Source organism: Grus americana, chromosome 29 (genome assembly GCF_028858705.1).
Source record: "Grus americana isolate bGruAme1 chromosome 29, bGruAme1.mat, whole genome shotgun sequence".
Classification (NCBI taxonomy): Eukaryota; Metazoa; Chordata; class Aves; order Gruiformes; family Gruidae; genus Grus; species Grus americana.
Genome location: NC_072880.1, coordinates 3,413,708 through 3,434,287, shown reverse-complemented (window position 1 = coordinate 3,434,287; position 20,580 = coordinate 3,413,708). Strand labels below are relative to the sequence as shown.

Here is a 20,580-nt window from a genome sequence, read left to right as displayed (position 1 = left end):
GCTCATAACAGGGTAAGGTTCTTACCAAATATCTTAGCTTTCAAAAACAAGAGGGATATGTCATGTCTTGCTATACTCTCCACCGAAGTGCGCCAATACAATAATCACAAACAGATTTTGGTCAGTATGGACCCTGGAGGTCTCTCATCCAACCACTGATCAGAGCAGAGCTGACCTCCTAGCTGAATTGCATCACTCAAGGCCTTGTGCACTCAAGTGTGGAATTCCTCCTAAGATGGAGATCCCACCACCTCTTTGGCCCCTCTCCCACTGTTTCACCACCCTAATGGGGGAGACTGTTCCCTTATGACCAACCAGAAGTTCTGTTGTTCCAAATTGTGAGCGTTATGTGTTGTCCTTCAACAGTTTGGCTTCCTCTCTATGACTATCCATTAGGTAGCAGAAGACAGCAATTAAATCCCCCTTCACAGTTTCATAACCTCTTCTCATTTGCTGTATGCTTAAACCCCGACCATCTTTGTGTCCCTCCTCTGGACTTGCTCCAGTATGTGGATCTATCTCTTGAACTGGGGAGCCCAAAACGGGACACTAGATGTGGCCTCACCAGCGCCAGAATAAAGGGACGCAGGCTCCCAAAAGGAAGCCACTGGTAGCTGGCCACAAGTTGGACTTTGTACTGCTGATTGCAACTCTGTGAGTTTGTGGTCCAGCCAGTTTTCCACTGGAGTCATCTGTATCTCGTAAATTGAGAGACCATGTTAAACACGTTGCTAAAGCCAAGATATGCAATATCTATTGCTCTCACCTGTTGTCTCCTCACACAAGGCAATCAAATTGGTCAGGCACAATTTGCCGCTGGTAACTCTACACTGGAGAAAGGTCAGGTCTTCCTCAAGCAGAACAGGGTTACAACAAGTCATCAGCACCCTGAAGTCACTGCCAGGAAGAGTCTGCCATTCACGGTAGTGACTTGTTCCTCCTCAGTCTTGCACACACTTGGATTCATTTTCATGTATTTTGCTAACACTGCCTTCTCACTGGTTCCCAGCTGAAGTTTGGAAGTTGCCCAGTAGCCTCCTCCAGCTTCACTTAACATAAAGGGCTGCTGTTTGCTACACAGCAATGCCTGGGCTCGCCAGCCCCTTAGCACATGTTCACAGAGCTCAAGCTACAAGAAGTTGGGCAATAGCTACTGACCAACAGGCAACTGTTTAATGCAGCTAAAACCAGCTGAAGCCCAAACAAGACCTGAGGCTCCACACTCTCAATGCAAACCCCCTGGCCTTCTGCAATAAAGACAATAGGAGTATTATTGGGAAACTAATAAAATCCAATGCTCCCAGTTTGGTCCCTGACTGTGGAAGTGCTGTAGCTGCTTACCAGGACTGAAAGCCCTGCCCACCCACAAGGCCAAATTACATATTTGCTTTGCAGTCTTACATTCGCTTTCCAGTGCTCCATGTGGCAGCCCAGAGATGTCCCTACATGTGCACCATGCTCCACTGTCACTCATTTGTCCATGGGGTCAAGCAGCTCAGCAGGGTCAGTTCAGAGTGGACTTCTTTCTCATTGCAGGTTTTCCTAGCCTGAAACTGAGAAAAAAATGGTTCCGCAACTAATAATAGAAGCTATGAAGAGTTAAAATGTCCCAGGAGTAGAAGCAGCTCTGATTCATTTCTCCACATAAAAAGTTTCTAATTATACTGAGTCTTATCTCTGTGCTAGAGCGGATTCATAACTCTGCCTTTGTCCTTGATGTGTTCAGCAGCAATGGCTAGATTTCGGACAGTGCAAGGATGACAGTTTAGGGAAGAAAAGCAGTTACTGGGCATCCTTCAGGGAGAAGGGGCACTCATCCAAAGCCTCAGGAGCTCCAGAGATGGGTATTGAGTAAAAGCACAATCTTTGATGAACATACTCTGACACACATAGCTATAGCCATGGACCAGATGATGTCCCAAGGTCCCTGCCCACCTGAATTATCCCAGAAACACCTGATCTTGAGCAGAAGGGCCCATCCCCAGGAGCTTCCAGTGCTGGGCTAGCACGCTTGCTCAGCAAGGATTAATGTGCAAATGGGAACCCTGTTTTTCATTGTCATCAGAGTCAATAGCAGGCCTACACGCTCCAGCTCAGCACTGCATCCCAAACTCCCAGGCGTCTCCTGAGAGCTCGCGCAACAGGAGAATATGCAGGCACTTCTGTTAGGACAAACCAGTCAGCCAAGCACTTAAGCAGCACTCAAAATCTCCTTATATAACTTCCGAAACAAAGGCTGCCCATGCAGCCTTTCTACTTAGGCAATCAAACACACTCCCTCTTGCTCCCTCCCACATAGAGGGCATGTTATCATGACGGGTTTCTGTAAAGCGCACAGGCACACACATGCACATGCACATACGCTCTTTCCCTTGTTTTTATGCAATGCCTGATTTGCAGCTTAACGCAGAATGTAGCAGATATGAGATGCGATTTAAAATGCAAGTTATACATAGCTCAGGGAGTGACAATAACATTAACGATGACCAAACCTGCTGCCATAGGCCACACAGACTGCAGGGACCACAATACAGAATACAGACTTTTGCACTCAGCAGTGTCAGAGAATGAGCCGACAGAGAGTCCAGTCCCCTCCCCAGACCCTGCACCCCTCGCAGTCTGCCAGGTGGTAGCAAGCTGTAAAGGCTGATTTATACCATGTGCTTTAGAGAGCATCTTCCCAGGAAGAACACAGTGAGCAATGGTGATATGGACAAAGACGGAGAGTGAGCAAATGCGGTAGGCACTGGTGCTTGAGCTGGGCAAATATCTGAGGCCAGAAAAGCCAGCACTGTGAATGAAAGAGTTGGTCCTGCACTGCCATGTTAACAGAGGTGGACAGGCCACAAAGACATTCCCCTGTGGGAAACTGGCACAGATGAAAAATAAGTGGCCAAAAATAGTGATTTTGCAGTAGGAGTAATCTCTCAGACCATGTCACCTTGTGACCACAAACCCACTTGCACCAGCTTCTGAGGACAGCAGGTCTGCACGGTAAGAAGGAGGGGAAGGGAGGAGCAGAGACTCCTGCTTGCAGGGACACATCAAAAAGCAGTAAAATCTACACAGTAAATGCCGTTCCTGATGTAATTCCTCCTCTCTGTGTCCTTTCTCTTCGCTTTCAGCCTCTCTCCATAGCAATGCCCACAGAGGAGTGATGGGTTATTCCAGCAAAATCCCAGAGAAGGCCGTTACACTAGCAGAGAGCTGCTGCTAGCACAGCAAAGGAGCCATCTCAAACTCTGAGCGCCATGGTGAAAAGGCTTTTTCTTGCTGGCTGTTGTTGCGCACGTGGCATAAAGCTGCAGGTAATGGCCTACCATCCGGGGATGTGCTTGGCAAACCTACTGAAGCAAAATTTTGCAGCATGAATTTATCCAGAGAAAGAAGCCAAATGTGGGAGTCAGAGAACATCCCACTCAAATGCACACACACGCACACTTGCTGCCTACATGGCTGATTTCAGCTCTGGATAAGGGCCAAATCCCCATCAGTGCTGTGAGGTCCCAGAAGACCAGAGCAAGGATGCTGCTCAGGGCTGAACGGGCAAGGCTTTCCCTCCAGCACAGAGCAGCTCGTAATAAAACGCAGTACAGAAAACTGCCGTAGCTCTCCCAAATGATTTTATTTTCCCACAGAAGTTTAACATCTAAAAAGGTAGTTTTAAAATCAGCTTTCAAAAAGTGAGAATCCAAAGTTTTAGTCACTGATAAATATTTTGGTTCTAGCTTTCCAACTGTGTCCGCTCCTACAAGAAAACAATGTTTGTCCTCATCTTGGGGTCAGGGTATTTTATTAAAAGCACAGTGTTTCAAGAAATCTTGCTTTTCCTCTGTGAGAGTGGCTGAGCGGTCCCATGACAGAAATACTTGCAAGTTCTTTGGTATGAAAGAAATGGCTTTCCAGGGCAGTGCCACAGCAGCCGCAGTGATCCCCATTCTCAGGCTGCCAGCTGCGATGCTGCTCACAACACCCTCCAAGCAGCACATGCTCTGCCTGATCCTCTGGCTGAGGTTAGCAACCCTGAAACAAATTAATCCGAGTGGCTGTGCCAGCCCCTGTGGCTCTTACAGCTCCAACCTTGGGAGCTCCCCTGCGTGCATCAGAGATGTTCACCTAGCCTAGAGCTCTGTCTCTGGCAGAAGCAAAAGGAGCTGCTCTTTAGGATGCACGCAAGCCTGGCCACTCTGCAGGCATCCTCCTTGCTCTTCCCCAGCATCCACAGTTGTTGTATCAGGGATGTTAGAGGAGATGTCCCTGCCTGCTGCCTTCAGTCTCTGCTGATAGACCTGTTGCCTCTGAAGTCTTCTGATCCTTTTTTGACCCTGCTGTTACTGTCTTTCCTCTGCCTCCTCCAACAGCAAGTTCCTCACTTTCACTTCCTGCTGTGTAAAGATGAACTTTCTTTTATCTGCTTAAAACTGCTCTCCTTCTAGATCCATCAAGTGCACAGAGCTCTAGTACTGTGGGATTTGGTGAATTCTTACTCACCACCTCCACAATGTTACAAACCTCAGCCATATTCCCCTTCTTACCACCTTCTCCTCTGCAAACTGCAGTCCAGGTTTTTTCGGTCTCATAAGGCAGCTGTTTCATCCCCCTGATCATTTCAGCTGCTTCTCTGGACCTCTCTCTAACTTGAGGTGCAGAGACCAGAGCTACACAAGGTGCAAGAGAGCTGCAAAATGATGCCTGGTGTCTCCGTGAGGATGCCCAACACGCTGTTGGCTTTTTGGCTGCTGCTGTTGCACATAGAGCTGATGATTTCAGAGAACCACTGATGGCTCCGAGGGCTCTTTCCTAAGCTGTACGTGCCAGTTTCAAATTCAGCATCACGCAGCAGAGTTTGGAGGGAGATGAGCAGAGGAATGGTTGGTGCAACTTGCTGTGGCTGTCTCCTGGAGCAGAGACCTCACAAAGGAGTTGTACACTGGAGTTGGTGGAACCACTTGAAAAAAGAGCATGTTCCTAATGCAGCCCCTAGCCCTACAGGTCTCTAGCTTCCTAAGCTAAGGGTCTAGCAAGCACAGGGGGTAAGAAAAAACCACCTTGTTACCCAGGCTAAAGTCTACCACCTTGGACCTAGGTCTGGTTCCAGGTGAGCCCAGATGTTTCCAGACAGACCTGGGGAGGTCAAGGACAAGGGGGATTTTTCATATGAAGGAGCAGATAAGACATGTTGGGTAGACACAAGAGTAATTAATTACAAGAGAAGCAAATTATTCCAGTGCTACCACACATGGAAGCACAAAACCCAGCTGTAACAGGAACAGTTCAAGCCTCCTCAGGCCATTTACCTCTGCGGCAGATGGGGATTAGCAGCCTTCTAAGCCAAGCTAAGGACTCCACAGTTAAGGGTGTAGTTTGCGCTCATTTATAAGCCCAATTTCACGGCCTATATTTCTCAAAAAAAATTCTTTGCCTTTGAATTTCACACACGTTATCTGTGGCCAGAGCAGAATTTTGGCAAAATGTGAGCTGAAAGGAGGAGAGGTGAGGGATGAAAGAGAGGATGGAGGAGGGAGGGTTTCTATTCCAATAAAAGTCTTCTCTGCAAACAGCTTGGCATTTATTGCTTTTGGAGGGCAATTCTTGATGGCCAAGGATGAGACCAACCCATGGCCATCCTAAGAGAGATGAGCCTCAGAGAGCCATCCTAATCCCACCAATTTCAGGACAGCTGGGTATCTGCTAAGTAAAGCCTGAATTTGTGATAGGAGAGTAATGCTGGGTCCACCAGCAAGAGTTTCTGATGTGTTCCTGGATACTAGAGCTCCAAAGGACCAAGCTCATCATTTAGCCCCAAGTCCAGACCTTCATGGACTTCAGCCAGGGATTCCCCAAGCACAGCCCACCGTTCCAGCTGCAAGGCCACATGTCTCTTAGGAATTAAGACCCTAAATGGCAGAGAAGCCTCCACAGCATCGCAATGGTTAATTCTCTGCACAGCTGATATTTTGCACCCTCTTTCTTGTTTGAATCTATGCTTCACTTCAGCCACTTGACCTCACTCAATCTCTAGCTGGGATTATTCAGTCTTCCACTGTGAGAAATCTTCCACCCTTGCAGTGAACTGCAGATGAAAATCAGATCATTTTTTGGTCTTTTTTGTAAAGCACTTCAAGCTCTTGGAACTTTCTCTCAAAAGCAGACTTTCTAGCCTCTAAATTTTGCTTATGGCTTTTTTCTCTGCCATTTCCAAACAGACTTTTTAAACGTGGAAGTACTTTAGCTGGATACAGCATCCATATGATAGGGATGAACAAAAAGACAGTTCCTCTTTCTGCTCTTATTCAGAGTTTACTTGCACAAATATCCTTCTATCCTCGGCTACCAGCTCGCATCTTAAGCTCATACTTGTCATTTATACTTCAGGATCCTTAGCTCTCTTCTGTGTCTTCTTCTTCCAAACAATAGTCCCCACCATGTAAATGCAAGTGCTGTTTTTCTGTATGTCATTTTGCAATTACCCATGTTAAAATGAACACATCGTGCTCAGCAAGTCCAATTCACCAACCAGCCCAGATGACTTCATACAACTGACTAGTTGCTACCATTTTCTTTTTTACTGATCCACTGTTTTTTCTCTATATGATACATGAGAAAATAGTCCTGCAGCAATCACCCCCCATACCAACACTTGTGGTCATTGATAATTAGGGCATCAAAATGAGGCAGGAGTAGCATCAGACCAGAAGTCTCTCTGACTTACCAGTCTCCTTCCAGCTGTGGTCACAGGCAAAAATGCACAGGAATAGCGTGAATGAGGCAGGCACATGTGAGACCTTTCCTGATACCTTCCCAGCACCTCAAGCCAGATGTGTTTTCTATGTATTTGCAACCCTCGGCTCACCTCTCCTGCATTAACTTGTCCAGTCTCTCCTTGAACCCACGGCTCTGCAGGTCTCCAGCACTCAGAAGGACTATTTACTCCCACCTTATTTCTGACCTTTCAACCAATCATTTATATTTTCCAGCACTTCTCTTCTTATCATATGGCTGCTTATTTTCCTTATAGCCTTTGGTGAAGGACACAGTGTCAAAAGCATTTTGGGAATCCCAATACAGTCCATTAAATAAATTACTCTTGTCTGCCACATCAGAGAACTCCACCGTCTCTTCCCCCATGAATCGTGTACATCCATTTGCCTACAAATACCATTCTGTGGTATTATGGGGTAAACGAAAATCAACCAGATCTTTTCTGGAGCTCTTTTTCAAATTTTCCATACTTCAGCCTTTAGATGCAAAGATGGTTTGAGAAAACACTTATGCATCACCATTTCTAATTCAGCAGTCTCATTCTTGGCTTTCTTAAGAAGTCTGAAGCAAGACAACCAGCTCGGATGGTTTATCACTGTCCATTTCATCAATTGGATCCATAATCTCTGCTCCAGGCTTTTCAGTTTTGAACATATCCTCTGATGAGTCCCCCACGAAGGTTAATTACAGCATGGGAATCTCCATGTTTTCTTCTACAATCAACAATAATGTAAATAATTGCTTCAGCTTCTCTGCAATGGGCTCGTCTTTTCTAATTGCTCCTTTTATACTCTGATCATGTGCTGGTTCTGTCAACTCCTTGGCACACTTCTTGTTTCTGATGTATTTGAGGGAAATCTACTCTCCTCTTCTTTACCTGTTTCTCAGATTCTTTCAGCATGCCACTTGGGGCAGGAGCTCAATGATATATACCCGATACAGGGACGCAGTACTACCATCGTCCTATCTAGGTCCGGCCTTTCTTTCCACAACGTTTTTCTGGTTTTTGCTGTGATGGTTAGCCTGCCCAGTTCCTTCAGTTTACAACCCTCTGTCAAACAACATCACTCAGCTTACGGTGCCCCAGGGATTGTCCGCCTTGCCCAGGTTTCCAGTATGCCTGTTGCGTTCATGTTTCCGTTTAGGACATGACAATCCACTCCCTCATTTCCAAAGGCTCTTGGAGATCTAGAATATACCTGAATTTTAATCCACTGCATAAATTTCTCCTAGGCTGTGTGACTGAGGCTAACTCTGTAATCAGACTGTGCAACAAAGGAACTCAAATGCCCTACAGAAGCTCTAACATACAGCATTAATACATTTATATATTTTCAGCAGCCAAGTTTGCAATCTGGCCAAGAGATACCACTCAGGTTTGCAGAGCAGAACTTATTTTCCAGCTAGCAATCTGTAATCTGCTACAATCTACTGTTTCTATAGCTCCAGCATATGACTTGGGCAGGAGGCAACAGGTCAACAGCTCAGATAGATACAGGGCAGAGCTCCGCACCCAGCACTACTGCGTGCATCAGTGCAATGTGCCATTTCTCTGCAGTGCGGCTGAGACGGTGCCATCCTCTGGCAAGACAGCACCCTGGGTACCAGCATCACCAGGACTGGGGCAGTTGGTCATTTAGACCCATAAAAGTGGAGATGTCTGAGAACATTTGTCCCCACATAGCCCTCTGCTGTCTTATTTTCTGGTGAGGACCCTGCGTAACCATGCTGCTGGGAATGTAGCTGCTTTAACCATGCAGAAGATGTTACAACAAGCAGAGCTGGCATGTAAAAAACGCATCTTGTTTCACAGGAAAGCAAAACTGAGATACAGATTTGCCTGTTCAGTGGCTTGACGTTTGTCTTGTGTCACAGACTCAGTCATTCAGGAAAAAACATGTCATATTCCTGTTACCTGCCCCTTTGTCACTAGTCTACAGGCATGAGCCCAGGCATTGCAAGAGGGTTCCTGCCCTCACGTTCAAGAAGTGATTTCCTGTTCACATAGGAAATGCCACCATCCCCTTCAGCCAGAGCCAATGAAGTTGCAAAACACAGAAAACCAAGCGGAGCAACCAGCATTATCACCAATTCCAATGAGATACAGCTTCGAGACCACCTCTGCTGGCAGCAGTGAGCAGAGAGGCCTTCCACGCAGGCTTTCTAAGCAACCTTTCTATGTCCCCTCCAGTCCCACCAGCTACTATGCCGCATCTGCGCCTAAATTCATGCCAATGATTTCACGTATGGATGCCAGTCCTTCGCCCATGGACAGGACACATGAGGCTGTTCTGACTTACTCATCATTGGAAATGTAGAAGTCTCCACCTTGGACTGAACTTTCTGGATCGTGATTTTTGCTGTGAACTCGTCTAATCCCATTTTGAACACACTCTGCTTTCAACCCTCAGCATCATGTGAAGGTGGATTCATAAAGAGATGCGAATGGATCACATCCATCCATGCACCCACTTCTCACACAGTGGGAAATGGCAAAACATTTCCTCTCTCTCCCTACCACAGATGTCTGCTACACTCCCTTCAATTCACCCCATCCCAAGCTGGGCGCTACCCCATAAGCCATCCTTTATAGAGAAGCCAGCTCTGGCCTCCTTGCCAGAATTTCTGTACCTCCTCCAGTCAGCTCTACTGCCAGCTGCAACAGATACTATCGACACCCTCTCTTTCCTCTGAATTCGGCTTTGCATGTATTTGAATTGAATGTAAACTGCCATTTTATGCATGAGCATCATGGGACCCTCTTCAGCTTCTTGCATTCAGCCCTAGCTTTGGCTCTTCTGAATCATTTTTTTCCCTACAAATTTGCCAGCTCACTATTCAGTGTCTTCTCTGCATCCTCTATGAATGCAGTGATTGGCACGAATACCAGCACAGACCTCTGTACGCTTCCACCAGCACTCGCCACCACTGTGAAAATGGGCTTGGTACTCCTGTAAACAGTTATTAATCTACGGGCCTGTCTCTTCACCCCTTGAAAAGTTAGTTTTCTTGTAGGTCACCAATGCGGGAACTCACTCAAAACATGCGAACCCCCGTGTACAAGTGTACTAACTGTACATCACCCTGGCCCACCAGCTCACTCACACCTTCAGAGAGCCTGGATACGCTTCTGAGCTTTGACTTCCTTCCCTAAGAGCCAGATAAAACTCTTCCTCAATATACTGTATTCATTCAAACATCTAATAAAATTATTCTACATTGTTGTCTCTAACAATTTGAGGCTGTTTGAACATGAACTCTGGTTCCTAAATTAGATCAGGACTCCTTTCACTCATTGACATCACATTCCTGCCTCCCTCGAAGACGGGTTTAGGCATTAGAGCACAAGCCTGTTAGTAGCTGAACAGCTTCACTACCACGATGCTCCGGCATCGTTGCGTGACTGCGGTCAGCCTGGGCAATGTATTGATTTGCTCCAAAACCCCTTCACCAGCACTTCAGCTTGAGAGAGTCCCTCAGCCCCATCTCCCTCTGCACAGCAAATAAAGGAAACTTCCTGGGACGCCGCTGCAGCGAGCAGTAGCACGAGGAACCCATTTGCTTCTGCACAATAGCTTTGTTTTCTTCGCGTGTCCTCCCTGCTCCTGATGTGCACGCCTCAGGACAGAGCTGCCTGGATGTCTTCCTGAAACCTGGCCTCATAACAGGATTTTTAACCTCTAAATATATATAGTGTCAGAATACAAATGAGAACAAAATGTATCTTGAAACAGGGGAAACTCAGACTGGTGTCCCTGCAGAGTGAATTTGTCCTTCAACATCAGTTCAGCAACTTTGGGTGGTTTCCTGGCTTCTAAGAAACTTGAGTCCCTCCTGCAGCTCTGCAAAGGCTCTTTCTTCACCGTCAAAGCCTGGCTGTGCGTTGGCTCTCCACTCCCCTCAGTATCTCCTGGTCCCTCATCACGGAGTACACCCTGCCCACTCCGGTTGTCCCTCGGCTCCCACACCCCACCAGCTGCTCCAGACATCCCCCCGGACCTGCCACTCACCCCCCGACACCATGCAGTACACCTGTAACAGCAGAGAACAAGGACTATTGACTCAAGACCTTCACATGGTGGTTTTAAATATTCTCCATGGCAGAGCTAAGGATTTTACTAATTTAGCTGTTCCCTTTAATTTCCTTTTACCTGGCTTCCTCTTTTTATGTCATTTAGAGACTTTCTCAAATTTCTGCTGCTGCAGTCAACTTTCTTGGCTCTTTCCCCTCACAAGGATGGTGAATTTGAGTACATTACAGTCAATATTTAAAAAAAAAAAAAAAAAAAAAACATGTCTTTGATAGTGAAATATTGATCCAGGTTCTGCGTATTAGTCTGGAATAAATCAAAAGTTACTTCTCCCCTTCTCAGGTCTTTCACTGGTTGCTTCACAGATTGCCATTTATGGTGTCTAAAACTCATTTTCTCCCCCAAACAGAAGCAGCTTCTCCAGCCTCAAATCTGCCCAGTTGTTCAAGGCATTTCCCCGTAATAACAAAAATCTCATTTTCAGTGGCTGAGGATCTCAAAGTTGGATCTATAAAATGTCAATGTTTCATGGATTAAACCATTTTAACCAACAATTTATTTCACTTATCACATGCTCAGGTGACTAACTAGTTCCCAGTAACAGAGGAGTTTTTGGAGCTGATGTTACCCTCCTATAACTGAGCTTTTGAATTCTGCTCTGAAGTTTGAGAGTTACCAAGGAGAAAGTTCTGTTGCATTTGTCTTTTTCTGTTAATTTCTTTGCCAGCTTTTCAATGAACATTTTCTTTTTGACTGGCATTTGTATTGTTTTGTTTGTAGCTATTTAAATGCATTGTTTTGACATCATGTGCATTTATACTCTATACATCATTAATTGGGACAAATTTCATTCCTTTGCAAAAATAAAATCATCCAGAATGAATTCCTACGCTATCTGCAACATCTTCTACACCAAAGCTTCACAATCCCACTGTTCAAACTGCAATGGAGACTACAGGGGGATCTCAGAGAGGACTCAAAGCTCTGCTGTACCTGTCCTACCAGTGCTTGGAAAAGCAGTCTGCACAACCCACAAAGAGCGAATTGCCAGCCAGGATTTGGAGTCAGCTCAGAGCTGCACTGCAAGCCAGGAGCTAATAAATGTCACCGAGCCCACACAGAGTAGATTAGAAACGGCCATTTGGATTTTGGCCATCAGCCTGTGCAGTGCAACCACGACACCTCTCTGAATTCCTGCTGAACATGAATGGACTGTGGGAAAAATTCATTTGTAATTTAAAAATTACCTGAGTGGGTTAATCTGCCTTGGGAAGTCACTCCAATGGTCAGGACCTTATTCCAAATCCCAGGGGTCCTCTGCCAGTTTCCAGCCACTGGATCCTGCTCCAGTTAATGCTGTCCTCCAGACTGGAAGACCTGTTAACAGAGCAGGATTTTTTGCTGAGACACTTAGGTACCATGGCTAAGTAAGCCCTTAATGCTCTTAGAAATTCAATAGTTAAAGTAGATAAAGGTTATCTGATACTCCAGTGACCTCCAAGTCTTCTCTGGTCACTGTGTCTCAGAACAGCACCATCCATCATTTGTTCCTCAACAGCTAATGCTACATTCAGCCTTATTAAAGCACCTATTTAGTTCCGGCTTAGCAAATCACCAGCCCTACCCTCCAACTGTTTTGTCATCTGCACAGGCCATCGGATACATTTCTGCTTTTTTTTCTGCTAGGCTTTTGGTAAAAATATTGAATCTAGCCAGACCACAATACAGGTCATTCTAAGACTTTTCACTTTGAATAAAGTGTGAGGTCTAGCAGTTACAGAAACAAAGGATAGCGCTGGAAAATCTGAGAGTGAGTTGGATAAAGGAGATGTTGAGGGCTTGCTGCAGCACAACAGACTATGCAGCTGGTGGAAGTCAGGTTGAACCACCATACAACCCTGCTGCATTTGGGCGTTTGTATTCACTCCCCACTCCTGTTTTCTCTACTGCTGTGGTCTCGCAGCAGTCAGCCGTGAATAAATCCTGCCTTGATGAAAATTGGTTCAAATGAGATAGCCCCTAAATGTAGGAAACCCAAGCTCTAGGAGGAATCCCCAAGCACAGCCATCAGGTTCTGGTTCCTGACACACAGCAGAGCTGTGATCTGACTCACAGCAACGTGACTCAGGAGTAACTACCAAAGACTTAACAGAAGCAAATCAAGGACAAGATATTTCTGTACACATTTTTTCTGTAAAATCAGCTTGGTTGCACGTTAACGAGTTCCATAAAAGCCTGCAGTGGTCTGAAACAAGCATTACAAATATCTGGGCAGTATGCAAACATAGGTGAATTGCCTGGACCTTGATCTACATATAAAAGGAGTTACAGAAGCCAAAGAAATACTGAAACATCTGGCTGCAAGCTCTGCAGGACAGCTTGAGCAAGCTGCAAAGAGAAGCAGTCACACGCCCAGACGTAATCACATGCCCACAAGACTCTCTCTCCCTGCCCAAATGGCTGCAGAGAAGTGGCAGGCTCACTTCTTTGATGAGAGATCAAAATGGCATGAGACTCCAGCAAAGGTGCGATAACAGCAGATGATAGTAGGGGACTTGAACCACCCACATACAAACACGCGGCACACTGCAACACGGTTTAGAGACAGACTATCTATCTCCACGTTCAACCCGCTGCTCTGTGCCATCGCTCACTTGGGAGCAAGGAGAGGACCAGGAAGAAGCGGTGAGGCCATTCTTGACTTAGCTTTAAGTGGCACACAGGAGCGAATTCATAAAGCAATAGTAGCTGAGGTGCTGCACAATAGCAGCCCCAGTGCTGTTCAATTCAGCATTGCACAGGGAAGCCAGGACCAAACAGCAGCAAGTGACACTAAACGGAAGCAAATGCTAAAAATCAGTGTGAGGCTAATTAAGCAAAGCCTAAAGGGGTTTTGAAGAGCAAATCAGTAAAGGTATAAAAACTAACAACAGGGCTGAGCATGTCAAAAAGCCATCAGGAAAACATGGGGCCGTTAGACTGTCAGAGGTTAAAGGAAGCAATTATGGTAGATGAGGATATCACAGAGATGCTAAATGACTCTTCTCCTTCCATCTTCCACACCTTCCCTGGAGACTTCTATGCCTTTGCAGTGCCTCCAGGGAGATACTGTCCATGGCTGTGGCAACAGCAAACATGGGCTAGGAAACATGACTGTTTAAAGGGAAATACGTTACTGAGCCCATTTGATGATTTAGAAGGCTTCATTCTCACTCCATCCTCCAACCCTACTTCCAGAAAGTGGAGGGACTACACTCTACTATCCATTGGAGGGACTACAGAGGAAAGGCAGGAGCTTCTGGTCTGATCCTAAAAGTCAGGAGACAGGCAGCAAGACACCACAAAAGGCCAAATTCAGATAATCAGGGGGGAAAATCTTCTCCAGAGGTGTGATAAGAGAATGGTCAAACAGACTGGATTTTTTTTAGATCGGGGCGGGGGGTGGGTGAGAAATTATAACTGGCATTGCTAAGGTATTTTGGAAAGTGTTTTAGCTCTACATTCCAGCTGGTCCCAGGTGAAAAATTAACACCAGCCTGGTTTATTCTTCCTCTGCAGCATTAATATTAGCTGCAGCCAGGACATGGGGCTGGAAGGTTTTCACAGATGATCAGGGCTGGCAGCTCTTAAACTGATGTCAGCGGGAGGTGAGTGAGATCTGGCTGCTTCTGCCCAAAGGTGCTATACCTAAGTAGCATAGCTTAGGTATAGCACCTGCATCCGCAGCCTGTATGCCTGTACTTTCCAGTCCTTTACACTTGGCTGAAGGATGCTGCCAGACCACTGCTGGCACATGTGGAAGGGTCTGGAGGACTTGAACAGCCTAGTTCAAGAGAGGCACGTGCTCCCAGAGAGCAAGACCTGGAGGCCAACGCAGCTTTGAATGTAACACCCACCTTCGCAGTTCCATGTTGTCATCAGCAACAGAGAACCAGAAAGATTTCGGCCAGCAAGCACTTCTGGGGTGTCTCTCAGGCAAAGCGGAGCTGAAGAGCACCACCCTTACCAGGCATGGCAGAGTGAATTCGTGCACAGTAGCTCCACTTCTTGGGGGCTCCGGGACATCTGGGCAGAAGCAGCTGCGTGACATCAGCCCCCTCAGCCATTTGTTGCCGTTTGTGCCATTTGTTAACGTTCAGTCCCTGGCGGTGGCAGATGCTCCAGGGCTGAATCACAGGGATTTGTTGTGGCGAGTGTCGCCTCGGCACCTGCTGCACACTGAACGCCTCCTCTTCCTCTGCCCTTCACTGGCCATCACCTCTCAGGAGCTGCCTGCGTGATGGAAAGCGTAGGTGCTGCGTCGGTGCTGCACCCACAGAGGCAGGGGACAGCCGTCTTCTGGCAGCCAGGCTCTCTGCAACGCACCTGCCTTGCGGGAGACAGAGAAAGGGTTAAAAGCACCGCCTGGAGTAGGAAGGCTCCAGTCTGCGGCAGGGAGAGGGGACAGGCTGTGGGAGCAGGCCAGGGGGAGACGGGGGCTCAGGGAGGGGGTGAAGGGCTCCGTGCATGCGATTATCTCCCATGAGGAAGCCCCGCCACGCTGTAGCCAGTGCTGCGACAGGCAGGCAGCGTGCCCTCCCAGCCTCCCTCCTCCGGCGAGAGAACCACGCACATCCCTGAGGGACAGGACACTCCTGCACATCCTCCTCCAGTAAAGACATCTGAGGAGAGGCTGGAGGATCACAAAAGGCCCTAAGAGACCCAGTGTCACCTGAGACCCTCCTCTCTGGAGGAAACTGCCCCCCCCCACTGTCACATGCCATGTCAGGAGCCACCCACACCCTCCCAGAGCCCAATCCAGCGTGGTCCCTTTCCATGAGCCTTCCCATGAGACTCTCTCCAGCTTCCCTGCCCCATCTCACCCTCCCACCAGAGCCTCCCTCACTCCCAAGGCCACACTCATGCCTCAGAGAGGAGCCGTGCTTTCATTCACTCTGCTCCTGGGGGAAAACCTCATGTGAGCTGCTCTCCCATCTCCTGACTTCCCATAGCTGTTTTCCAAAGGCAGCCCCTTCTCCAGCTAAAGACCTGGGGAGAGCCTCCCATGGCGTCACTTGGCCCACGCTGTCCCCACATCTTCCCCACGGGCTGTGGCTCTGCAACCTGAGCACTGAAGTCACAGCTGGGGCCAGCTGCAGCTGCTCTAAGGTCAGCTGGACGAGGCAGTAACACAAGCAGCATCACCTTTAGGGTCATGTCCAGACAAAGGATGAAAATTAAGGCAGAGCAGCAATCTGGCCACCAGAAAGCTGTTCCTCCCACAGCCCCTTCCCACAGAGATTATGACTAATGGAGATATCCCTCTTGCACAGCACTTGTGCAGGAGAGCATCAGGGCGTAGAAAAGCTCAGCATAAAAGCACGTGAAGAGGAGTTTACGCTGACGTGTGAAATTAATGTACGTGTTTGTTTCAGACCTACTAAAGCAAAAGGGGTTAATTTCTCCTCTAGAGCTACAGGAGGGAGTCTGAGCTAGAAATGTTTGGGCTGGCATGATCGAGCGCTTGGGTGTTATCATCTAATGGATGATAACATGGATGGATAACAGTGGATAAAGGAGTTGCCTGGGAGATGCCAAGAGATAGCAAGGGCTGGACACTGACTTTTAGGGACTGGCAGCCAAGGACTGGAACAAATGCAGACTTCACCCCAAATGTGATTCAGCTGCAAGTCTGAGGAAGGACTGGTCGTGAGACCAGGCAGTACATGGGCTGCTACAGAGACAGAGAGGAAGTCCTCAACCCTGAGGACCAGAGACAGGCTGAGCCACCCTGACGAGCATAGGTCACACCCCAGCATTTCAGCTGTAGTCCTTCTGACCCCACAAAGCACTCAGGAGACCATCCTGCATCGATCAAGCTGCACGCCGTCTGCTTGTCCGTGCTCAACAAGCTGGCCGCAGGAGCGAGAGGAAAGCCAAAGTCAGGCCTTCGGCCGCAAGAGCCATGGGAGTTGCTTTGCAAACTGACATATGCCGAGCAAGCGGCATGGAGGAGAGCGATCCCAGACTGAGCAGGGCCAACTACCCCAGAGAGCAGCAATCCATGGCAGCAGGCAATCTGCCTCCTGCTGCCTCCATCCCGGGGCCAACACGAGCCGCCCACTGCTCAGCCTGGGGCTCTGCCACGTGCTTCCCAGACCACGGATCCCAGACCCACCTGGAGCGTCTCCGCGCAGAGGGTCCCGGCCTGGCAGGCGCCCCGGCCCGCCCTGGGACACCGTCTGGGGGGCTGGGCTCCCCACGTGTGGGGCAGAGCCATGGCGGCACAGCGGCTGGGCTCCGACGGGGACAGGGCCGGGCCCCGAAGGAGTGCCCGGGCCCGCCGAGCCCCGGGGTCGACGCGCTGGGTTGACCGCTCTCGGTGCCAAGCGAAGCTGCGAGGCACGGGGCTGCGAGGCGCTCCGCGGCGGGGCCGGGACAGGGAGCGTGACCTCCCCCAGACCGGCACCCCCTCAGGGCGGGATCGGGATCAGGATCGGGATCGGGACCGGGGGCAACACCCTGACAAATCGCGACTCCGCTCGGACCGGGCCCCCTCAGCCCGGGGACGGGGAACCACGGGGAACCACAGGACACCCCCCTCCTCCTCCTCCTCCTCCTCCTCCTCCTCCTCCTCCTCCTCCTCTCTTCTTACACACCCCCCCCCCCCGCCGCCGCCGCCCCGCGCCCACCTGCCTCCCGCGGGGAGTCGCGCACGTGGAGCGCACCACTGCGCGTCGGGGCGCGGGGGGGGCCGGCGTCCGGAGCGGGCATGTTTACACGGGGGCCGAGGGGGGCGGCATCGGCGCGGCCCCCCCCGCTCCCCCCCCGCCGCCACGGCACGAATGGTCTCTTCCTCGCGCTCTATTTAATCCCCGCCGCTGCCGCACCGCCGGCTCCAGACCGGAGAGCAGCGCCGCGCCCGGTGCTGCCGCCTCCGCGCTGCGGATCGACTCGGCTCGCCCCGGCCCCGCGGGCGCTCGCCGCCACCATGCTGCCCGCTGCCCTCGGCCTCATGCTGCTCCTCGCCTGCTTCGGCGCTGCCCGGGGAAACCTCTCCCGCGACGGTGAGTGGCGGCGCCGGTACCGCGGTCGGGCGTGTCCGCCCCCCCCCCCCATTACTCAGCCCCTCGCGGCGGGAACCGGTGGGGCGCGCCCCTCCCTCCTGCGGCCGGAGGTGCCGGCCGCGCGCGAGCGACAGGTGCGGGGGGCGGCGGCGGCGCGCGGGGCCGCGCCGTTATGTGGGTCAGGCACCGACAGGTGCCGCCCGCCCCGCCCCTGCCCTGCCCTCGGGGCCCGCCCGCGCTGTCGTTGCCGGCCCCGGGCGGGTGCGGGCGCGGCTGCCGCGGCCCCGGGCGGCCGGCGGGGCTCAAGGTCACGGCGGCGCCGGTGCTGCCCGCCGTGTCCCCCCATCGCCGCGTACCGCCCGGGGCGGGGCTGGGGCGGCGGAAGGTTCCAGACAGGCCCCGGCGGGCGGTGGCGGCGGAGCCTGGCCCCTCCCGGCACTGCCCGCGGGGGGGGGCCGGGCGGATGGAGACTCCCCGGTGGGGTAGAGTCGCCTCCTCGGGAGGATGGCGGGGATCGGTGTTGACCCCCGGGGGGCGGCAGGCATCCCCGCGGGTGGGGGATGGAGCCCCCGGGAGGATGGCGGTGACCTCCCCGGGATGGGAAGACCCTTCTCTGTGATGGAGTGGGTCCCCAGTTCCCCCCCGACCCCGGAGCCCTCGGTGGGAGCTGCCTGGTTGGAGCCCCCCCCTTCGTGGGGCGGTGGGCTTGAGGAGAGGCAGCCACTCCCCATCCACTGGAATCCTGCTGCTGCCAGGATGTCTGGTGGCATCCCAGCATCTGGTCAGTGCTTGGTGTCTGTATGCAGGAAGCGTGGGGCTCGGCTGGAGCATCAGCCCTTGAGACAAAGGGTGTTTACCCGCCATACACCACAGCAGCGGGCAGTGTGCCGCGGGCGAGGCAGCCGGTAATGAAGCGCTGCAAAGCAAATGTAATTTTGGTAAGGGCTTGTCAACGGCAGCACCTTGTTTTCCATAACCATTCAACTGCGGAGTCCTCGTTGGATTGCCGGGGCCTGTAATTTCTCTGGGTCTGCTGGCAGCTATGTTTGCTGGGTTGGTGATAAAATTGCTGCTGTGTGTGTTTGGATGGGGAGCAGGTTGTGGGGAGATGTAGCAGCTGTCTGGGGCCCAGCTGCTACCCCTGGTCCGTGTGTTGTGTTTTGGGAGGGTGTTGCAGAGACTGGTGGTGGGACAGGGTCCAATCTTTATCCAAGTTCCTGCCCTTGGTTTGTTGGAAGCAGGGAGGTAATCCTGGCATGAGTATGTGACTCTGGGATCAAGGTCCCAAGGGCTGTTGTGGTGGAGGGGGCATGTTACAGAGGGTAAGAGATCTGAACGCGGCAGCCTCCTGCCCACGGGTTGGGCTGCCCGTGCTGGAGCGAGGAGCAAGCCTCCCATCCACCTTCCCCAGCAGGTGCCTCCCCCGTGGCCCGTCCCTTTGCTGGAGGAGGTCGCTGTCACAGGCAGAGCTGCTCTGGGGGCTGGTGTGGGTTGGTGGCTGAGTTCCCATCCATGAATCCCAGGATTTATTCTGGTTACGGCCACAGTCCTCCCACAGGAGCCTGAAAGAGTCACTTGGGTGTGGGTGATGCTCAGTCCCACAGTGCAGGGATGTCCTGGCATCCCGTGTGTGGCAATGCTCAGTGTGAAGGTTGGAGCCAGGCAGGAGGGGGTGGTTGAGCAACCTGAGGAGTGCTCACATGAGGAGGGGTGGTCATGACCTGAAGTTGTGTCTAGTCCTAGGACAGGATGCAGCCTGGATGATGACACTGCAAGATTTCTTCCAAGGCTGGTTGTCTGCTGTGGCCCAGCCCTGGCCATGAGCTGCCAGGCTCTCTGTTGTCTGAGGCAGCAAGACAAACCGACCCCAAAAAAAAATTTTGGGAGCAGAGAGGACGGATGGCTGGAAGACACTCAACAAGAAGCTGCCTGCATGTCTTTGTGGTCAGTGCCTTACCCTTGTGCCCCTCTGCCATCAGCTCCCAGCCAGGCTCTCCAGCTAGGAAAGCCCCTCTGCAGCACCCTTCCTGAGGCAGGGATGGAGCAGCTGTCTCCTCTCATTGAAGAAACGTTCCTCCAGTCTTCTGGATTTCAAAGCTACAACAGTGGCAGGGCCCGACAGAGCCTCTTGAAGCTGCCTGGGTGCTGGAAGCACTGGTGCTTCATACTGGGGCTGTGCTTGTGCACTTGGCTGATGTTGTGCTGCTGTCGGCAGATTTCTGAGTGTTTGGGCTGGATGCGTGGTCGTCCTTGCTGCGAGGATTATTCCCCCTGCAGAGTTATTCCACTCTGGAGTTGTGTAACCCTTTTGTTTGAACAGTGCCCTACTGTTGTCCCATGGGAAGCCACAACATGCCAAAAGCGGACTTCTTGGGGCTGTTTTTCCCTGTGTTTGGTAGAAACTTCATCCTGCTGTGGCACTGGCATTGCAGGCTCTGAGCATCCCTCGATGTGCAGCAGCAGGAGCACCACCATCCTGCAGCAGCCAGGGAGGAGGCTAGGCAGCTTCAGTGGCATAGCAGGGAGCTGAGCTCAGGTCTCACATCCGGTTACCTCCTGCTGTGCCTGAGCTGCTTCACTCATTGTGTGTGTTTCTTTTGCTGGGAGAAGCCTCAACATTGAGGATCTTAGAGCTGGGTCTGCCTGACCAGGTATAGATGCCACAGCAGGGCAGGCAGGGCTGTTCTGTCTCCTCCTGTAGATGCTGAGGCTGGTTAGGTGGCTTGTGCCCATGCCTCCCT

General features: G+C 50.9%; 1 protein-coding gene and 1 long non-coding RNA gene across 10 annotated transcripts in view; one reads left to right on the top strand and one right to left on the bottom strand.

Annotated features, from left to right (window-relative positions):
• Positions 1-1,449: 1,449 nt before the first annotated feature.
• LOC129197600 (uncharacterized) lies at positions 1,450-15,300 on the bottom strand. Its single transcript, XR_008574354.1, has 3 exons — positions 14,690-15,300; positions 12,041-12,170; positions 1,450-1,553 (listed from the first exon to the last, which is right to left on the bottom strand). It is a non-coding gene; the product is annotated as an uncharacterized LOC129197600 (long non-coding RNA).
• Positions 15,301-17,526: 2,226 nt separating this feature from the next.
• LOC129197596 (cell adhesion molecule 3-like) overlaps positions 17,527-20,580 on the top strand; it is a 33,506-nt gene continuing 30,452 nt past the window's right edge. For 2 of the 9 annotated variants that reach the window (XR_008574351.1, XM_054806200.1), the window contains exon 1: positions 17,567-17,839. Coding sequence is in view for 6 of the 9 variants with exons in the window: in XM_054806200.1 (XP_054662175.1) it covers positions 17,764-17,839 (76 nt within the window). In the remaining 3 variants the exon portion in view is untranslated. Of the gene's footprint in view, positions 17,840-20,580 lie in introns of all 9 variants that reach the window. The other 7 variants (XM_054806204.1, XM_054806206.1, XM_054806202.1 and 4 more) reach the window with 7 other exon arrangements.